This window comes from Indicator indicator, chromosome 9 (genome assembly GCF_027791375.1).
Source record: "Indicator indicator isolate 239-I01 chromosome 9, UM_Iind_1.1, whole genome shotgun sequence".
NCBI lineage: Eukaryota > Metazoa > Chordata > Aves > Piciformes > Indicatoridae > Indicator > Indicator indicator.
Genome location: NC_072018.1, coordinates 17,307,466 through 17,329,276, shown reverse-complemented (window position 1 = coordinate 17,329,276; position 21,811 = coordinate 17,307,466). Strand labels below are relative to the sequence as shown.

The 21,811-nt window shown below is 39.5% G+C and overlaps 1 protein-coding gene across 1 annotated transcript; it reads right to left on the bottom strand.

Annotated features, from left to right (window-relative positions):
* Nucleotides 1–1,781: 1,781 nt before the first annotated feature.
* On the bottom strand, nucleotides 1,782–20,124 carry FBXO9 (F-box protein 9). Its single transcript, XM_054383445.1, has 13 exons — nucleotides 19,976–20,124; nucleotides 16,014–16,091; nucleotides 14,868–15,026; nucleotides 14,417–14,474; nucleotides 12,193–12,292; nucleotides 10,147–10,277; nucleotides 8,650–8,764; nucleotides 7,855–7,973; nucleotides 7,530–7,620; nucleotides 6,443–6,538; nucleotides 5,607–5,700; nucleotides 4,771–4,925; nucleotides 1,782–3,199 (listed from the first exon to the last, which is right to left on the bottom strand). The coding sequence occupies exons 1-13, from the start codon at nucleotides 19,976–19,978 to the stop codon at nucleotides 3,091–3,093; spliced, it is 1,308 nt and encodes a 435-aa protein (XP_054239420.1). The 5' UTR covers nucleotides 19,979–20,124; the 3' UTR covers nucleotides 1,782–3,090.
* Between the last annotated feature and the right edge of the window lie 1,687 nt (nucleotides 20,125–21,811).

Genomic DNA, 21,811 nt, shown 5'->3' with positions numbered 1-21,811 from the left:
TACAGGTTCTATTAATACTAAATAATATATGTAATATTAATTTCTTAATCTAAACTATTTTTGAAAGGTATAGAATTTTTTACATTTTTCTCACCTTGGACAGCAGAAAAGACAAAACAGAAAAGCACCTCAATGGTTCAGCCATTCTGACATTGACCAAAGCTTCCCAATACACTGGCACACATTCCAGGGGAATTTTCTTGGATTAAAGAAATCTAAATGGACTGTATTGTTTTTTTCCTTTAAACAAAAAAAGCTTGTGTAAACACCACATGGTTTTGAAATTCTGACCAGCTTAGCTCATGGTTACCAAGTGAATCAGGAGCTGAACTTAGCAGATGGAGTGTCTAGTGCTGGTCCTTTGCTCAAAGCGCTGAATTCCGCTGCCTCTACTTCCTCCCCTCATCTACAGCACAGAATTGCACACAAAGGTTTAACTGCTGCTGATTCTCCAACTAGACTGACTGAGATCAGCATAACATTTCATCACCTGAGCACCTGCTCAGAACTGTCTACTCTGCTGTCTTTAATCCCACGTATAAGAGATCTACAGCTCTGAGAATCACGTTTCTGTCACCTCTTGTAGCTCTCCTTCCATTTTTATTGGTGAACTTTTCTAAACTCACACCATAAACTCTTGGGAAGAAAGACTGCATAGGTGTATACCCTCACCTTTTACTGAAGTTACTGATATAATTAGTAAAGGACAATTTCCCAGCCATAAACTAGTCCTTGTATGGTAATTAAAAAGACAATAAAACTAAATTATAAAAGCATAGAATCTCTAGCAATTAAAGCCCTAGAGCACCAAAAATCACTATTGTAGAGTATCTAGTCACTCGTTTCTTTTCTGAAAGTACTATTTTAACAGCTGCACATGAGCAGACAGCAGTAGTACCTGCTGATAAACCATTTCAAAACACAAAACTATCTTAATTTTCTTGTATTTCTAAATGCAGAGCAACAAGCCTATCCATCACAGCTCAGTCTCACAGATGGAAGGCTTTCTTGCTGAAGGAGTATTTCAGATAATCTTAAAATGATTGCCTGAAAGTTCTGTTGAATCAATATCTCCATTTCTAACAGGACGTTAGCTAGCTTCTCCTTTAAACCCAGAGTATATTTCAAACATGGTCAAGGTAAGAAAAAACAGTAGCTCAGAAGCAGCAAGTCTTGTATGAAAAGAACTTTGAACTGAAAGGCTCTTCTACTATACCCAACTTGGCTACTGAACAAAATTAAACCAGTAATCAGTATCATATTCTCATTTTTGTGACAATTTTTTTTTATATTTCTCAGCAGGCAGTCAGATCTTTCATCCTTAACAGAAGTGCAGGTAAGGAACAAACTTGGCAATATTTGAAAACATAAAGTTACGCTCTGAGCAATTGTTTTTCTCCTCAGCAATGAAAGCACAACACACTCCTTATCAAACACTCTATTGTATGAAGTAATAGTGCAACAGCAGTCTGAGGATACAGGCCAAAGAAGGGCTGCAAGCAGAGTGTTTAATTAGACTACCAAAAAAAAAAGCACGACGTTTCAGATATACACATCCTTATTCAGAACTCATGTACCTGAAAGCTTCTCCACTTTTCTCAGATAACCTGTAAGTAGTACAATAAAAAGTCTTAAGAGGTGAATGAACTCTGTCGTTCTTGCCTAGCATGTAGCTTATACATGGCAACTCCTCATTAATCAGCTTTAACTCTATAGAAATAATGATTTCTTGGCAAAAGAAGGAATTCCAAGAGATTGCATGTTTAAAATAATGATTTATTGATGCATTTTTAATCATGTAGCTCCTTGCAACGATACACTCGATAAATTATGGAACCAGTATACTTCTTTCCACAGCTTTCACGTTTTAGTCCTCAACTCCAGGTCAGTATTTGAAATGAGATGTTCAAATGTAAATTATGCAAAATGGCTTGAAGAAAAACTATACTACTATAATAAAAAGCTTCAGTTCTTTGAGAATCCAAGATACATATATAATAAGCAGCATTACAGCGTCTGCACTACATCCCCCTCAAGCAATATATGCAGGAGAAGCAGCATACAGTACCTGCACCAAACCTCAAGATACACTTCATGATTAGCAGTACACAGCACCTCAACATCTACAGCAGCCTCAAAATTTATCTTAGTACAACAAATGCTCAAAGGGTTTACAGCATCTGCAGCAAGGTTAGATGAAGGGTTATAACACATTACAGTCACGTCCAAGTGAGCCCTGGCTTACCTGTGCATTCAGGCCTAGCCAATGCACAGGCCACACACACCGGCATTTCACCACTGCACTGTGACACTTCCCAAGCAGAGCCACACACCCTGCAAACTCATTTCAGTACAAGAGAACAACTCACCACCCCATCCCTTTGCCCTCTCTGCCCATCCTGTCAAGAAGGCAGGCTCCACTGAGCTTCTAACCAAGACACAAATTACATTTACGACCAACTGACATCACTGCATTGGTGGAGATGCTCATCTGCGATTAAATTTTACACTTCATGCTAGCTTGCCCTTGATTGTTTTTTCTTAAGGTTAGATATTGACAAAATGCCAGATCTTAAAGGCAAACAGAGGAAGTTTAATTTAAAGAAAACATTTATTTGAAGTTCTTTTAAGTCACATAGTTTAACAGATATAAGACAACTTTCTTCCCTTCACATTTCAAGCCTTCACTGGAGACCCCACACACAGTATTCCATGAACAGTGAGATTTTCCGATAACAAGCCCTTTTGGACAAACTACTGTCCTGACAGATGAAGGCTGACATTTTAAGCAGACTGATTTATAAAACCTATTAAAAAAACAAAACCAAAAAAAACCCCAAACCCAACCCAAACCAAATCAAACAACAAAAATTTGTTATCAAATTCTTGTCACAAAGTAAAGGTGTTTAATACTCATAAGCATGATCTCAAAACAAAACCCCAGCCATTCACAATCAAATAAAACATACTACCTTCAAAAAAATTCTCCAGAATTTTAAAATGTTCCAAGTATATACACATTTATAACTTAAGTGCTCATCAACTATAACCTTTCATTCATGCAAGACTTGTGAGAGAAAAAGGTGTTTCTTAGAGCGGCTTCTCTGAGAATGCAGTAAAACTCTTCACTCGTGCAAAGAACAGAGGGGTGTACATCTTGTCAATGTCGAAAGCAGTAACAGCTGTCTCACCAGTTGACCTGAAAACAGTATTGTAGAACTTAAATTAGGCACAAGCTGCTGTTTTAAGATCCTCAATAACGCAATCATGTTCTGCCATACAGGGTATGCACCAAACCTAAGTGGCTTTTATACTGCCATTCTGAAAGCATTTGAATGTTGGCCAAATCCCTTTATTTAGAATACATTTTTATTTTAGTATCAAAGAAACCGCTTTCCCCTTCCACTCTTACTAGCTCCAAGACTTGAAACAGCGCAGGACGTCACTCGTCACCATATTAATACTGAAGCAAAAATCCCCTGTAACTCACTTCAGTTACTGAAGTCACTTCACTGAATTCAGAACACAGAGTGACAGCAAAAATTGGTACGTTTACAAAACTTTAAGAAGAATGCTGACAAAAAGAGTAAGTCCTCCTTGCTGTTTTGATACTCATCTTCATTCTAGTTTCAAAAGGATACCCCCATACTGAGAGGTACACCAGAGCCTGAGCGGTATGAAAACTTCGTGCTGATAAAGAATGTCTGTGATGCTGTCACTTGACACCCAGTTGATGTTTGTGATACTGTCACTTGACACCCAATGATAGGACGAGCCACAATGGATGTAAACTCAATCACAGGAAATTCCATCTCAACATGAGAATTTTTTTTTTTCTGTGAGGGTGACAGAGCACTGTAACAGGCTGCCCAGAGAGGTTGTGGAGTCTCTTCCTCTAGAGATCTTCAAAACCTGCTTGGACATGGTCCTGTATGACCTGCCCCAAGTGGTCCTGCTTTGCAGGGGGGTTGGACTCAATGATCTCTGGAGGTCCCTTCCAACCCCTAGCATTCTGTGATTCTGTGAGGTATGAAAATACTAGTTTTTATAAACCTGATTTTTCTCTTTATGGAAGTTATACTCTCAACCACCAGGTGTTCTCTTCCTAGACTTCATATATTTACAGCTCAGTAGCTGAGCTATGTCCCTATAAAAACACTGAATATAGAGATTAAGAAGATGGAAGACAAAGCCTAAATCTAACCAAAATGCCTATATCGAATATCTGGACAGTCAGCCATTACTTGGCAGCAATTTCAAGTGTCAGGTGCAAGAATAGCGGTCATAGCTCTTGCTTGGCTAGTGATCAGAACAGCTGGCCACATGTCCCTATTTTACATGGCTGGATTACATAGTTTCTAAGTGTTACAGTTCCCACATGATGTGTGCAGACATTTCTAGCTTGCACAGCCAGAGAGGAAAAGAAGTATACCTTAACTAAGACATTTTCCACACCTGCTTACTAGCATCACACTGTCATTCAAGCTTGATTCAGTTCTGGAATCATTCAAACACACGGTGCATAAATCCTTTGAACAGCTAAAATACTGCAGTGCTACTGTTTAGGAAACTTCCCATACCCTTATAAAAAGTTACTAAAAGCTTGGGATGTCTTAAAAGTTCATTACTATATATTGTATCAGTTACTGTTCTCAAGACATTTTATTACAGCCTTGTAAGTCTTTACGTCTTCTGTACTTAGTACTGGAGAAATTAGTCACCTGTGTTTCTACAGTTAGCCTTCTTTGATGTTATTCTCCATTTACTTACCTGTAAGTTACATGACAAGAATGATGTATCCAGACAAGTTTGTTGAACCTCTGGCGCCCACTGGAGCACAGCTGCAGTCCTACATGAAAACTGTGATCCGTTTCTTGCGCAGGAACACGGCGGAAATACCTGAACTTGTGGTAGTCAATTGGTTTCTGTACAAAGAGTAAAGAAGTTTTGTGACCTACGAAGAACTCATTATGCAGCTATTTATCCTGAGGCCTATGTAACTGTGAAGATAGATTGTTAAGCTCTCATAATTAAAAGCAAGTACTGGTGTTCCTTCAAAACACACCCGTGTAGATGGTAATCATGGAAGAAGTTTTCACAGAAACATAAGCATGGAGGGCACCCACCCAAACTATGCAAACTCACTGTACAGCAAAGTAGCACTTACAACTCTTCCCAAGTTTTTCTTGACAGACACTTTGTTAATTAAAAATGTTGTGATGTATGTAAGTTGACCAAATTATTCAGAGTTCAATTAACGAGTACTGCTTACTTATAGTTAATACTGTGGGACATAACAGCACACACTCAGAACTGAACTCGAAAAATTACCTCTTCACTCTCTCACAGTGTTAACAAACTAGCTAACAGCACCACAAAGCAATGAAGCCTAGAGGGGAAAACTGTTGCTCAAATATGAAGCAGATTATTTATGTGTCTTGACAAAAAGATTATCACAGAATTGGGAAATAAGACAAATCACTATGCCTATTTATATTTCACTTTAAAGTCATTAAAGTTGCCCTAACACATTCATTCTGAGAAAAAAAATTATAAAAAAGACCACCCCTTAAACTACTTTTCTTCTATTCTATTTAGCCACCTACCTCATCCTTTTTCTTCATTATTACAGCAAATACTTTGGTTTGATTGTCTGTTTCTTGGGAAAGGCGATAATGGCCAAGCAAGATTGCATCTGTTCTGGAAGGTTAAGAGGAGGATAGTGTCAAGGGTATAAAAATATTCTTTGTCTCTGAAGAGTGATTTACTTGTAATATAAATATCAGCAATGAAAAGACAACTGACTGTGCATCATGATTAAGGCAACTGTTTTTAATATTCATTTAGCAAAGTACCAGGCTCACTGATGATACAAAATAAAGAAACCATTTCGGAAAGTTGCCTTTAGTTTTCCCAGACAGGACAGTAAACATACATTTGTCAGTTCTACATAGCCTATGGCTAAATATTTTCAGACTTCTGGTGAACAGCTCAAACCTGTTCTGAAGTCACAAACTATCTCCTACATTGTAAACAATTTTGTGCAAACATAGAAAAAAAATTAATGCAGTAATAATTTAGTCATATCCCACCAAAATCTTCACTTTCCTTCAGAGAAGGAAGTGTGTGAGATGGCAGTCAGTAACAAAATAGTATCTTTAAAAGGATTCTAAACCCACCAAGCTAACAGCATGTATTCTTCTATCTACTTCCTTTAGGAGTTTAAAATCCCATAACCTGCAAAGGAAAGCTAATTACAATGTCAAAACTAAATTTTTTCTATTCTCAGAAGAGAACTGTAAACATCAATAATACAATATAAATACCATTGTATTTTGACTCTTGTTTTGCTAAGCCAGGATATACAATTTGAGACAAAAATAAATAGAAATTGCCAGGTAAAAACAAGAAGAAAAACTGTAGAATGTTTTATTTCACTAACCTTGTATTTTTAGTCCGTAAGCGAGGAACTATAGACTGAGGGTCTTCAGGAGTTGTTAGCATCATAACTTGACCATCTGGAAAGAATCTCAAATACCTGCAAAGATATAATTATACAGGATAAACCTAGAAAACACATACTTCTTCTGCTGTGGTGATGTTTTGGTTTTTTTTTTCCTTGGTTTTTTTTTTTCTTTTAATCACAGGATGTTTTCCAGAAGGGTACAGAACTTAACAGGCAATAGGATTTGAAAACACATTCCTTCGCACACAACACAACAGAAATAAGAGAGCTTTGAAGATTTAAAGATCAAGTTACAAAGACTTATGAAAGAAGGCAGAAGTTCAGGAATTTTGTCACCTCTAGTCAAAGCAAGAAGGCTACCCTGGAATCAAAAGTGACCTCTAGTAAGTTTCCCCATTCCTAGTATCAACTGAGACAAATGCAACAGAATCTTAATTACAGCATCAGCACAGAACAGACAATGTCATACGGGCTTTTTCAGTACTTGGATACCATGCAGATGTTTGTGAGGCTACAGAAACAGCCATAGGATTCTATGTTTCTACTAACACCTTCCAACCTCAGAAAGGAAAGCAGAACAGAACAATAAATGCTGAGAAGGGCAAGATGAAGCACAGCAGAAAAACAGGCTGAGGAAACAATGGCAAGGTATTTATAGCAAGTTGAGAAAGCCCAGCCTCTTGATTGTTTAAGATTGGTTACAAATAAGTTAAAAAACAATTCTTCTATTATTGCTTGTTTTCCCTTTACTGAAAACAATTATTACATCTCAAATGTAAAGCAGAAGTGATTTGGGGAAAGGACTCTGCAGGTAAGTATTACTATTGTTACTGTGTAAGTTTTATCCACATTAAATGGTGCAACTAAGGAAGAAATGTGTTTCTAAGCCCATCTCTAATTATTGTAATAAATCTTATTTCTTAAAACCTAATCTCAAAAACTGCTTTACATACTGTAGGAGTTCCATTGAGTTTTACAGAATAATTAATGTTTGTGGTATCAAGTGCTGGATTTGAAGAACTTAAGAGAAACATTTCACTCACTCATTGCACTACAGTTCTACCTGTAATATTCCACTTGGTGCCACGCTCTATAGAAACCATCAAGAGATTGTTCTCCTTGACGTATGTATTTTGTCTTGCTGATATACACCCCTACAGGAAAGGAAGATACAAGCATACGAGCAAAAATAAGGTACCAAAAATATTTACAATAAACCCCCCAATAATTCCATCCTTCCCTTCTCTTTACATATATTCCACTGATTAAAAGCCCAAATAAACTCAGATTAGGTCTAACAACGTCATAAACATCAATCCCACCTAACTGCTTTCATCATGATAACATGCAGTAAAAACCCCAAAACTATTCTGAAAAGCACATCTTACCATCAAATCGAACACGAGGCCTTTCCAGAAACATTTCCCTCCAAGAGGCATAGGGAACAAGTTTATTGCAGCTCCTGCCCCATATTTTCAAACAAACTTGACGCCAAATTTCAGGATCTCTAGTGAAAATTAGAAAAAACAAACCCCATAACTTGCCAGTGAAAGTAACATACTCCATTATTTAGTTTGGGTACAACTGAAAAGAAACTTTCTTGAACAACAATAGCTTATACTTTAAAATCACTGACTAATTTACTTAATCCTGGAGTGTTTGAAAGCTGCTTTCTCCTCCCACTGAAATTCAAGAACACAATGCCATTTTCAGCCAAGTACAGAACAACAACATTGCAGCAGCCTGGCAATTCCCTGTGTGGCCATACAAGGATGACAACAGAATAGGCATTATTTTGCAATTCTGACTTTCAAACAAAGTAGAGCAATTAAGACTTTCAGCAACATTTTTATTACAATGAAATTATCTAATACACCACATTTAGTGGTGTATTCAAAAGCTGATTAGCATTGTGAGGAACGTAACATGAAAACTGCCATGGGAAGAAAAGGCAGGACATAGTCCTACACCTATGATTTAGCAGCCTAAAAGCAAAACAAAAACAAAAATAAAAACCAAAATACAACCAAACCATAATCCCCACCTTTCCAACACAGGCAGTTTTGCTCTATGGATTTATTATCCGTCTCCACATAGTGTTTACACGTACTTGAGCATAAAAACCCTCTTTTTCTCTTCCTTAGAGCAGAGAGAAGCTTCACTAAGTAATTTATCTACAATACCTGGCACAAATGTAAAATCCTCGACAGACAAGAGATAATTGCTCTAATGATCTCAGATCCAGGTCACTTGAAACCACCCATCGGAAAATGTACATTAGTACTTCCATAGGCAATGCTGCAAAGAAAAAAGAAATCCTTGTTAGATGATAATCTGTAAGACAATCGGTCACTTGTAATTCCAAGTTTGACCATAAATGAAGTTCTGACTTTACACAAAAATATTCTACTTTTCCACATCCATGTTTCTAAGTTTCTAGCAAACTAGTGATTAAGACACTTTGCTTCATATACCGGGCACATCTGTAAAAAAAATATAGTATTTCTGCTGAAGAATGTTATCTTGGTCCTAAGCTTTACTTGTGTAAAACAGTAACTACTATGCTTATATACTAGGGAGGGCAGTAAATATATTCACTATGTCAGTTACATAGCAGAGGTCTAATCCTGTACTAATCCTGTACTAAAGGTTAACCAGTGCTCTAATATTATGAATGTCAATAAAATGGAAAACAGGAAATCAATTCAGCCAAATACACTGCTTCGCATTGTTTCAGTTTTCCTTGGGTTGCTGAGGTCTGTGACTATTGTACTACCGTGGTGACCAAGAGGGATCCAACCTACCAACTTCCAAAGCAGACATGATGATTTGAGAAGCTTTCATTCTGCTGTAAGAGTTGGTAAACAAGGTATTGGTTACAGGACTCCCAGGAAGGCAGGAAGTAAAACTAGAAAGATACTAAGATTGCTGCTCTGAAGAGACATCTCCTGAGATCACATTATAGTAAGGTCTGTAACATCTTGACTGGCCAAAAAGGTAAATATTATTTCCCAAACATACAATGTCACAGCTGTTAATTTTTTTAAAATCCAGTTTTCTTTGTTTGGACTTGAACAGCTTGCTACATTTACTATATTTTCATTCCTTGAGCAGAACAGAGAAGATCAGGCCAGTATTTCCAAAAGCAACTGATCATTCGGGATGCAAAACACACATGCTTCAGAGACATCTGATTTTCATAGCTTACACACACTATCTACAATTTAGATCTCGTAAGGAGGTCTCAGAATGACTGTGCTAGAACTGAAGCACTAAAAATCATTAACCTTCAAAAGCTGTTCTAGCTGTGTTATATAGCCTTGACGAACCTGCTAACATATTTGTTGTAAAAATCTGATACAGAATCAGTTAAACAGGAAATGCATATTCTTCACAGAACAACTGTCTCTTATTCACACTTAAATATTGTAACACATATTTACAAACCAAACCAGAAATCCCTACATTTCACTTTTTCAAACAGTACCCGAATGGAAAACTAGAATACACTTACTTCAACAAGTCTGGTCCCACACGTTGATACTTTTAAGTATGACACTGATACTGATTGTGTACATTTCTTTAAAGATGGCTTTAGAATGAACAAGACAAATGTTTTAATAGAGAAACGTCTCTATAAATTCTGCCTCTGAACTCTTAAAGTGTACCTTAACTCATACCTGACATATGGGTCTGGCTGACATCAACCTCAGGCTGACAAAGTTTCACTGAAGATTCCTGAAGAGTTAACTGCTGCTGGAAATCCGACAGGAGATCAGCCATTTTGTCATCCTCTTTGTTATCCTCAACACTAGAGAAGGGGTAATGCCAACATTATTATACTGGACAAAACATACCAACAGATGTCCTTGTCTTGGCATCAATCCACTGTCTTACTCTTATCCAGAATAGCTATTCCCTTTTTGTAAAGCAATCTCATTTCATCATATGATAAAACAACTATTGCAATCTTCCCAAGTTTATTTAGAGTTTGCTGGAACCTTTACAGTAACGATATATTTTCCCCATTTAATTCCAACCCCACTTTCTTTTCAGATTTGAGAGCTCACTCTTCACTGTATTTAGTACAGACACTGAAGAATCGCTTGACTTCACAAAGAGACAAATCTCATCTTTTACACTCTCTAAGGTAAGTCATATGCAGGAACTAAATTATTGTGAAATAATTTTATTTTGTAATCCTTGTCAGAGTGCAAGGTAGTGAAAAGAATTAAGAAACTTTTTTTTTCATTCTTGCATTTAACCGAAGTGCAATCCTCAGTCCTTCCTTGGACACATTCCAGCACCTCAATGTACTTCCTGTAGTAAGGGCCCCAAAACTGAACACAGTACTCAAGGTGTGGCCTCACCAGTGCCAAGTACAGGAGGACAATCACTTCCCTGCTCCTGCTGGCTCCATTATTGCTGATACAGGCCAGGATGCTCTTGGCATTTTTGCCCACCTGAGCACACTCCTGGCTCAAGTTCAGCTGGCTACCAACCAACAGCCCCACCAGGCAGCTTTCCAGCCACTCTGCCGCAAGCCTGTAGCACTGCATGAGGTTGTTGTGACCCAAGTGCAGGACTCAGTACTTGGCCTTGTTGAACCTCATACAGTTGGCCTTAGCCCATTGACCTAGCCTGCCCAGATCCCTCTGCAGAACCTTCCCGTCAAGCAGATCCACACTCCCACACAACTTAGTTTCAGAATCTTAATGAAGGAAGTAGAGAAAGTTATTCTAAAGAAAAACCTCTATTTTGATGTGATTGTAGTTTACCATCAGTATTTTTCCTAGTGCACAAACGTATGGCAAAGATTTCATGCCAACAATGTATTCAGAAACTGAAGTAATGCATGTAAATAAAGCACTTAATTCATCCTAGTCTCTTTTATATCGAGTCAACTACTGCATGGAAGCTGTACTGTCCTGGGGCAACAACACTGAGCTAGTAACACCACACAGACATGGTTGTGCTTTCCTCTTTCATTCACAGTTTTAAAACTCTTGATTTCTTATAGCTACTACCAGCATGTAAGTATGCTAACAGTAAGCAGTGAATTGCCAAGCTCTGTTCCATAAGCTTGTCTTCACTGTGCTATCTAAGCTATTGCAGAAGTCTTAGTCCTAACCTGAATCCTGTCCTCAAACAGAAGTCTTGAGCTTAAGCGAGGCCACCCTTAAGCTGCTACACATCTAGCATGTTGAGGCTAGGGAGATTCTTATGTGTGTAATGTTGAAAGACCAGACCACTCCCCTTACAATCTACAAGCTTCTAAATCCGTTGCTCTACTTATCAGAAATGCTCCCATTTGGCTGTGTTAGCGTAAGAACAGTAGTATATTCCTTTGCTTAATTATAACGCTTATTCCATGGTACAAAGCTTTTACTAATTGATCTTTTTGTCACCTACAATTTTGTAGATGATCCTAAATGCTTAGTTCAAATCTGAAAATCAAACAAAAGTAATAAAGTGACTGATGCTTTTTTTTTTAGTAACAATATAACTATTTGTAATCCTTCCACTTGAACTTAACTGTCTCCTTTGAACTACAGTATAGAGAAGTCCTCCTTGAACTGATGCATCTGTAAGCTCTCTATGAAGCAGTCTCTCCAAATGGAAGTAGACATGTTTTCCAAATAATAAGGACTTTCAACCGCATATCACAGTAAATCATTCACATTTCAGTACTCCTATGCACATAAATAGAAGATCTTCATCCTTACCACCTCTTTCCAACTCCATCACCATCTGAGGATCTTGTATAGGTGATCTTAAACTCTATGTCAGGTACAAGCTGCATGGCTAGACGATAAAATTTGATGGCTGAAAATAAAGTTTAATGTTTAAGTATGTCTGATGTCTGGACTAGCTTATCAAAGCAAAGATTTTTTTCAGATAGCTTCAGCTAAAAACACTAAAAGGTCGAAAAATACCTCTGCCTAGTGAATCTTACTGAATCTAAACAGATTAGGTTCAAATTCTGCACAATAGTGCACATTAAGCACCTATTTTCAAAACTAAAACCTTCGTATGTTCTTTCATAACGAAGAGCCCTCTCAGCTAAGTTTCCACTTTAACAGTTTAACGTTAACTACTACAAATCACTACGGAGTTCAATTTTACATAAGCATGGGACAAAATCCAGATTTCGTTTGTTGGCAAACAATTACAAAGCTTTCTCAGCAAGCCATTAACATTTTAGGCATCATATTTGTAAATAACCAGAACGTGAAAGATAATTTGAAAGATGAGCTGGATACCTTACATCCCCAGGATAGTAGAGACAGTCACTTAGACATACACAACATTATAAGGGTGAGGAGGATCAACAAAATATTGTTGTAATTGTAAAACTTCAACCACAGATACAAGTACATATTACTGTGGCAAAACCCTGGAGACTACTGAAGGAAGAGAAGCAAGCCATGCAAAACAGTGAGGGTGAGAAACCTGACTGGAAGAAAGCAGCCTTCTCAAAAAGCTACATAGCAAGCACAAGGCTATGTGGCATGAGCAGAAAACTAACAGACGAGTTTCTCCCAGCACACAGAGAAAGTATTTCTGCCTTTAACACTCCAAAGATGCTGCAAATACTACTGAGTAGAGAAATAGGCCCAGGAAAATCACCCTGTGGGAATGAAGTTATTTAAGCTGCATAACATCTTTCTCCTGAGCTAACTCTGTGGATCCTTAAGCTGATTCACTGCTTGTACATTTGGTCTGTTTCAATACTGGCATAAAGATCATGTTTGTATTTGTACATCTTTTTGTATGCCCATGTGGTGATAGATCAGCTCTCACCCAGCTTGAACTCTTACAAACAAAACCTAAAATAAAACATCAGTGTGGAACGTGAAGGTCAGAATCTGGCATGCTAGTAAGTCAGAGAAGCCTGAGTTTGGGGGAATGTACATCTTCCTGTTTTCTCGATTTCGTGTCAGGGCCAGTGACTGTCAAGTAGGGCTCTTTGTTGCTGAGGATGAGGAAAATCAGCAGCCAGCTGAACAGAGATCAGTCTCAACTTTAGCATTTAACAAGAAGCTGATGCACATGACTGTCTCACAAATGTCAGGTATCAGCAGATTTCAGAAGCAGGCTGAAATGCCACTTGGATTCTGGTGACTTGGGCCAGGTCAGCAAATAGAAGTGGTGTGGAAACAGATGTCCCAACATGTCCTCAGTTAATATATCTGTGCCTAATCTAGGACCTTGTCTCTAAGGTCTTATATAGATACATGTATAAAAAGTCTCAAATCAAATTCAGCTAAGAATGAATTCATATTCACGCAATCCAGACGCCTGAAAACACTTCTGTGAATGCAACTCTGCTAGGTGTTACTGCTTCTCTGCTATGTTTAACATACAGAAAGTGCACTCAAGCAATGAACTCTAGCTTTCATCTGATATACACAATGATTAAATGGACTGCCTCAGTATTTATGGCAAACCTCACAAAATAAGACTACCACATCAAAACATTTGCTTCAGGAATTCTTTAAGAAGCTATCTTAGCATGCTGTTTAAATTAAAATAAAACAAAACAAAGAAACAAACAAAAGCAAAACACAAACGATAAATCATAATGGAATGAAGAAAACTGTAAAATATAGTATATTGCCTTGATGAATTGCTATGCTTATTTCATATTACAAACTTACATAAAGAAGCATGCTGTATGAAAAAGCAATGCATTCAATTGCTAGATTTCAAAATAATGTCATTTTGTCTGAAAGCTGGATATTCTTTCCTTGATCTCAGTTTAGCTTTACCTCAAAACTGTGATATGACAGTTTCTTTTACAGCAAGTTTGTTTCCTTGTCCAAATAACTAAGCTCTCAAATTACTATTAGCCTGAAGTTTAAATTCACTGGCATCATGCAGTCCTGCACATAAATCAGTGTTAGATTCCTCTGCAATAAGGGTGTTCGTAGTAGACTTCCACATTACCTTCATAAAGGGCCCCATTTTGTTCTTCTTCCACCGCCTTCAGGAAAAGTTCTTTTGCCTGCACAATAAATTACACAGAACACTTCTTAAATTCCTCAAAATACAAGGTGTTGTCACTTGACTTAGAATGGTTTTTCATCTTACCTACTGTACCATGTGAAGGAGATGAATAAAATAATTCTCACAAATATGTGAGAAGACATGTTCATGTTGTACAAGCCTTAACTGAAATTCCCAATAAACAAACTATCCATACTCCTGCTGCTTGCCCCTTACCTCTTTCTTTTCAGAAAGATCAGTGTAGGATTATGGAAAGATATAAGTTAGGAGACAACAGGTTAATCACCTCTGTTGTTTCTCTAGATTTAATTCAGCATTAGGTTTTAGGATAGTTTACTGCAATATTATTGCATACTAAAAAATCTCAAAACCGTAATTCTATTTTTGGTACCTTTTCCTCTGTTGCTATCTCCTGTTTTCCTCTGGAATCTGCAGACTTTACTCCAGGTCCTCTTGAAGATGCTCTGCATGGCAGAGGTTCCAACCCACTAGAACTCACACCTGGGGCAAGCTCAAACATCCACTGAGCTCTGAACATCTGGAGCTCTGCCTAAAAAAATTCAATTAATTGTGATTCAGTATCACACATTTAGACAGTACATCTTCTGAGGAGAATTATAAAATACAATTGCAAAAGAGAATTTCAAAATTATGCTTTACACGTCCAAGTCTTAAATGGTTTCAGTGAGTTTAGACACAAGAGAGTTAATAATTGTTTGATAGTAGATTTTTTTTATAAAGGCACAAGTATTTGATTAGTCTCATTTAATAACATAAGTGCTTTTGTTTGGACTCTTCACCTTAGCAGAAAAACTAATGTTTCAAAAAGTGGTTGTAAGTAATATAGTTATGACCTAAGACTCTACAGAAAAGTATTCTTTCTGGACATGATTTTTATTCTTCTTCACGCAGAGTTATCTTAATCAAGAAGTCAATCAGCTCTTGAAATTAAAATTTAGAAAACCTCATTTTTCTGTACATAAGCATACTGAGCCTTATTACAATCAAGGCTGTCAGTTATATAATATATAAACAAGACCTTACACTCCCTTCTCTGTTAAAAGGAAAGGACTATATTCTGTGAAACAAGTTGTAATTCTTGCCATCCATTTCTTCAGCATCTTTGAAGTTACACTTTACAGGTCTCTTGCAACCATCACTACTTCTGGGGAGCAAGTACACAGAAATCTAGTATTGTTAGAGAAGACGCTTTTCATTAGACTGCTTTTATCCACTTCCTGCTCCAGAAGACAGTGACAACTTAAACTGGAATTTGATGCATACAGAAACTGCTGATTTCTACACTTCTTCAAAGAAATCCCCAATCTGCCACAAACTTTCATCACCACAGGTAAGTGACAACTGAATGTGACACTTGGAATACTATGCAGAATTTATCTATTCCACTTTCGGTGGGGCAGACAGATGAAGCATTTGTCAGATCAACAACTGTGTGGCAAGGAAACAAGCATAGGTAACGCAGCTTAAATCACAGCAGTACTATGTTTGTAAAAAACCACTACCAGGAGGGACCTACCTGAAGATTTGCCTCACCAGATCTTTCATGGTCGTCGGTCCGTACCAAATCAGAGTGACAATCTTCTTCAGCTTCTGCCTAGTAAAGATCAGTCAGATGTGATTATAGTCTGCATAAAGGCCTACAACATACTCACAAAACACAATTGTCATGGACACACATTAAGAATAATTCAAGAATCCTCCCCTTTTCCCTTTACTACCCACCTACAACACAGGTCTACCTTACTGATGATAAAAATTTATCCTAAAATCACTGGTATTGTTTGCACTTCCCTATTAATCCAATGAAGTTGAGATCTGCATTTCAGGCACATCAATCCAGATTAGTTATCTATCACTTGAAGGTTTACATGCATACAGTGTACTGTACATGAATGAATACACTCAGTGTCTAAGTCAAAGCATAGAACCAAAGCTTCAGTATTAAACAGGAGTATGCTTCATATAAGAAATTAACATTTAATCACTAAACAGTAGTCTTGATTTGTTTATTAATGCACTAGTGCCTCGAGTAGCAACACCTTACAAAAATCATGGGACAATAGGAGCAATCTCAAAACTACATGTGCAACTAAACAAGAAATGTATTGCAAAAGAAAAAACCTAGCCTGAGAGCTTGACAGCTGGTTTTATTTACAGTACTGATGTCAGACAGGTTAAACAAGACCTCAAATAAGACCCTTAACTAAACTTAACAAAGCTCTACATAGGAGCTAGCTACTTTAAGAACAAAATTTAAAAAGACAGACATTCTCATTGTGAAATATAATAAGATTTATGAAATCTGTAACAAACAAAAACTAATTCTGAGCACCACTGAAAGGCCACTAAAACAACAGCAACAAGATGCTAGTAGAGAAAACCCCTTGACCAAAACTAAAACATTTGTCTAACATTCTTCCTGCAACTGAAGCATCCCAGTTTTTCTACATGCTGTGCTGCAATTCATATCTGTAGCTCTGCAAGTACGTAATGCAAAGTGAGATTATAAGAAGGTAAACTTGCTATTAAGATTACCACAACTACTTGTGAAACTTTTGTTTCACATTCCTTCCTATTGTAGATAGTGTTCGGAAACTCCAGATGACATTCTGTCAGTGAAATTCTTAAGAATTCTCATAAAAAATTACAAGCTCCTGCACAAGGTAAAAAAAATTAAAGCCTTCTTGTATTCATAAAACATATAAAATTTTTACAGCATCTGGAAGTTCATGATCAAACTACAAAATACTGGCAAACCTGAGAGGAAGGCAATGTTTAATCTCTTTGTCTTGGTGACAAAGCACCTCCCTGGGACTCAGTAGTAGCACTTGTCTCAGGTTCCCCAAACACCACAATCTTACTGGTTTGTCATCTGTGAATGTGTATCAACAATGTCTTGATTTATCTTTTACAATTGATAATGCAGACAGTGTTGGTTGGTTAAAGTAAACAGACATCACATCTGATTGTAAGGTTGCGCATTTTTAATTTCTTGGTGGAGAAGACAGGTTAAACCGGAATACTCCAAAGCACCAGCAGTGTTAAATGTGAGGATGGAGCAAATAACTTAGAAATGTCATGAGTTTTGGTTCCTGATCTTGATTCCAGACAGTTAATGACCTATAAGTTACAGCAGTCCTACCATACTATTTTAGCCTAGGAATGAGCGAGCACTGAAATAGATGGCTGTAAGTGCCTTATTATGGCACTGGGTTGACACAAATAAGGCCTACCTCTTCCTGTGCAGAGTGCAAGGCTTCTGCTTTGCAGCTGAGTTATGACCAGTCAGCTCTCAGTCTGGGCGGAATAAACCTGGGTTTATCTGCAAAATGCAGAAACTAGCAATTTCTAAACTAAATCAACACACTATCCTCTTGTGCATAAAGGCACGCCCATTAAAATGCTTAGTTCATGTAAACAAACTAACTGAAAATTATTTAGAAGGTTTGAAGCTGTCTCAAGTTTACCTCATATTCAAAACCTTCTTGTTTTAGTAATCTGTCCAAGAATCTTCACGTTCCTCACCTTGCTCTTTTCCACTGCCCTATTCCTGAGTCTGAGTTCCTATTTCTGAGTCTGTCACTTACCGTTCTGGACCAAGTACTTCCAAAATGTCTTTCAATGCTCTTTAGAACTTGAAAGTGTCCTCAATATAAATCTAAAATATACTATACTATGAAAAGCTAGTCCATAGCCTAGAAGCTTCAAAAAAATTGATATTGCTTACAATCAAAGTTACGATTTCTGTCATTACCTCCTCTATACTGAGTTAATGTGTGATCTGCAGTCTCTCATACCAAAGGTTATGCGGCATTAAGTGACCATCCCTCTAAATTTACCAGGAAAGCAATTCATTCACTTTGCTACTGTATGCTTAACTTGGCTAGAAAACTGATCTCTATGAAGAAGCTTGCCACTATTTATCTGATACATTGAAATCCTATCGTTTTGTTAGAACAACCGAGTAAACACAGGTAATTGCTGGAGCAAGGATCGTCACTAGGACAGCTCAAGAGACCATACCTAAAGAGGGCTGTAACTTGTAAAAAATGTCTCCTTGCTCCCCATCTGAGAATACTTAAATTGTACTTATAAGTTCACAGAACACTGCACTGTAATTGCTACTTGATAGATAAATCTAGCCTGGTCATCTTTATGCTGTTGGCCTTCCTGATGCAGGTCAGTTACCATATGGAACAGTGACTTTATCCTGCTTGGAAGTGAGACATCCTTAGTCTCTGATCAGATCAAGTAATTTTCCATGAGAAAAGTGGTAGCCACTCAAGCCACCAAAAGGTCAACATGTCAAAAGTAAACATCTGAATTAGACTGTGACCTGTGAAAAGAAGTCAGCTGAGTAGATTTGATTCTGATTTGTTTGTAAGCTTTACAAATCACTTGTCAAATGCAAAACTAGTTTATTTGGACAGCTTACTTTTGACTGTTTTGCAATTGATAATTGCAGGTTGATTTGCTCAGAGTACAACAATAACTTACTAAACTGGCTGTAATATAAAGTCTTTCAATACTTTAGACTTTTGTTTCAGCAAAAAAAACTAAGACCAGGAACAGTTCAAAGCTGACTGTCACCAGTCAAACATGGCTACACGTGAACAGTACAGAACTACAGGAGAAGCAAGCATGACATAGCAAAACAGTGACCAACAGCTAATGTTCTTCTTGGGTTTAGAAGAAAATGAGAAAGTCACACCTATTGTGATGGAATTAACACTGTTCAAAACCAAGAATTTTAATCACAGTGGTAGGGTGATTCAAGACTTCCTGAACGATGTAAACAGATTAACTTTGAATGATCAAGTTCTCATCATTGATACTTGGATCCATATTGAGGTGCAGACAGAAAAGCAATACTGAATCGAACTGTAATTCTGACATGCTAAATCACAAACTCAAATAAGTCGAGTGCCCGGCCCACAGAGATGTTTAAAATACCAAGCGACTTTATGCCACTCGTTTTTTGAGGGAAGAGGAAGGTAGGACACGCTCATCTGTAATGACACGGCGACTCATTCAGGTGTTTCTGAACATAGCTGGATCGGTCCCGAGTCAAGCTGTCCCACTCATCAGCCCAAAATCCCTTGCGGAAAGGCTGCCGCGTCTCCTTGCGGCGCGGTTACTCGCGGCGGCGTCACAGCCAGGACAACAGCACACTCCGCCTAGTAACCGGCGGCCGCGGAGGGCTGACTGGACCGGGCTGATGGCAGCAACACTGCTCGGGGTGCTGCTCCTCTCGCCCCGGGGCACACCCCCCCTTACTGCAACCACCAGCCCCGCAAGCGCCCCCGGCGACAGGGCGTGGCCGGGCCGCCTTCCGCCCGCACCTGCCACGGCGGCCGACCCTGCGCCGCCGCTGCCTCACTGCGGTGCGCCTGGTGCCACGCACCCCGCTGCACCGTCCCCCCGCCCCAGGCCCCACCATGGCGGGGAGCCAGGCACGGCTGGCTCGGGCCCGCTCACCATGCTGCCAACGCTCGGGCGGCGCTGTCCCGTCCCGGGGGTCTCTGCCCCCCTGCTCGGTCCCTGTGTCCTCCCCGCGGGAGGAAATTAGCAGAGTTCTCGGTCGGAGAAGCGCACCACGCAGCGGGAGTAACTGCGGGCCCGGCGTACGGCAGCCATCTTCCCGGCGAGTGAGGGGCAGGCAGACCGGGAGCAGCGGAGACGCGACCAGACAAACCCGCAAGGTCGGAGCGCCGCCTGACGCACGGGCCGCTCCGAGGCACGGGCGCCGGCTCCATCGACTACGTGTCCCAGCACGCATCGCGGCCCCGAGTGGCTGTCTCGCCTGCAGTGAGCAGCACCCTGGCTGCTGGGAAACGTAGTCCCGAGGCGACACCCAGTCGGGCTGAGGCGGTGGCGGCTGGGGGAGCGGCTCTTTCCCAGGCCGATCCCGCCCGCCGGCGGAGTAGAGGCTGCCGGGAAGTGTAGTCCCCCTGTGCAAGCCGTGTCGATGATTCGTGTAGTAAATGGTCTGCCCGGTGTCCGCCGCTGCTCCTGAGGCCCAGGCCAGCACTCTGCTGCTGCTGCCGCCGCTCCGGCCCCGCAGCAGAGGGAACGCGGCAATGTCCGGGCCTTCTGCCCTCTCGGTGCGGCCTCTCAGCTGGAGCCGGGCTCTGTGGGAGCTGCCATTTCCGTTGTGACTGCAGCGTTGTTACAGATCTGGCCGTTATTACAGGCAAATTAGAACCCGGTTAACGAAGTGGTTGTTACTGTGGCTACATAGATAGCGATGTTACTGAGTCAATATCCTGCTCCCCTGTCCTTTGCCCATGCAGTTCTGTGAATGGTCATTATGTGCTGTCATAATGTCATAACCTCATCAGGTTCACTATTTAAAATTGTATTTTTTTGTTCTAGGAGAAAGCCGTGTGTATCAGTCTGTATTTAGGACCTGTGCAGGCTTATGCATACCTGAAGCCCTGAATATTTTTAGGAGCAAATGGAGCATGTGCCTGTTCTGGGGATGGGCAGGCAACAGCTCACACATAGGCAGGAGAAGCAGGCCACACGTAAAATTATTGTGGGCAGAGCGAATTAGAGGGGTGCAGGAGTTGGTACCAGCAGTGGGGTTTAAATCTAAGTGGATGTAGAGATGTTTTGAGGAGAGTGTGAGGGGCAGCAGGGCTGTCTGACAACCGAGGTGCCAATCCCTGGCTGGGTGGTTGGAGGTGAGATGGAGCTTGGGAAGCCTTTGGCTGCTGGCAGACTCTGTGTGAATAGCTGATTTGACAATCAGCGTAGCTGAGGTTTTGAGATGGGGTGACACAACTGTTTCTCTTCAATACTGCTTCTGGATTGGAGTTGGAGTCAAAGCTGCCAGGCTTTTCTCCTACTTGGGTGTGTGTCTCCTCTTTTGGGCATGAAGAAGCCCTAACTCTAGCGACAGAAAAACAGGGTACTACAGCTGCCCCTTGGCTGGGTACTGATAGGTGTTTATGCATATGAGATGTAATAGGGATGTATTAAAGTAACAATCAGTTTTCAGTGCATCAGTAAGCTTGCACTGCTCCTGCTGGCTTCACTAAGTCATGCAAATCCCTAGGAGGAAATTTTGACTTTCATTTTTTTCGCCTTTTCATTTATTTAAGAAATTTAAAATGTTCAAAGACTAGCCTCTATTCAGATATAGGGAGTGAGGGCATCCAGAGCTTTTTGGGAGTTCCCTCACACTATCTTTAACAAATGCATGTTAAATATGTTAAATAATATGTTAGATCTTGTGAAATAATTGTATTTCACTGCAGGGCTCATTGATGTAAAATCCAACCCCCAGAGGAGCTGGGTGTGCCAGTTCCT

What these genes read in the sequence shown, in the direction of transcription:
- FBXO9 (XM_054383445.1), bottom strand. An exon ending in GGATTTTACATTTGTGCCAG is followed by an intron (nt 7,974 to 8,649) that starts GTATTGTAGATA and finishes AATTTTCACTAG; the next exon opens with AGATCCTGAAATTTGGCGTC. An exon ending in GCCTCGTGTTCGATTTGATG is followed by an intron (nt 7,621 to 7,854) that starts GTAAGATGTGCT and finishes CCTTTCCTGTAG; the next exon opens with GGGTGTATATCAGCAAGACA.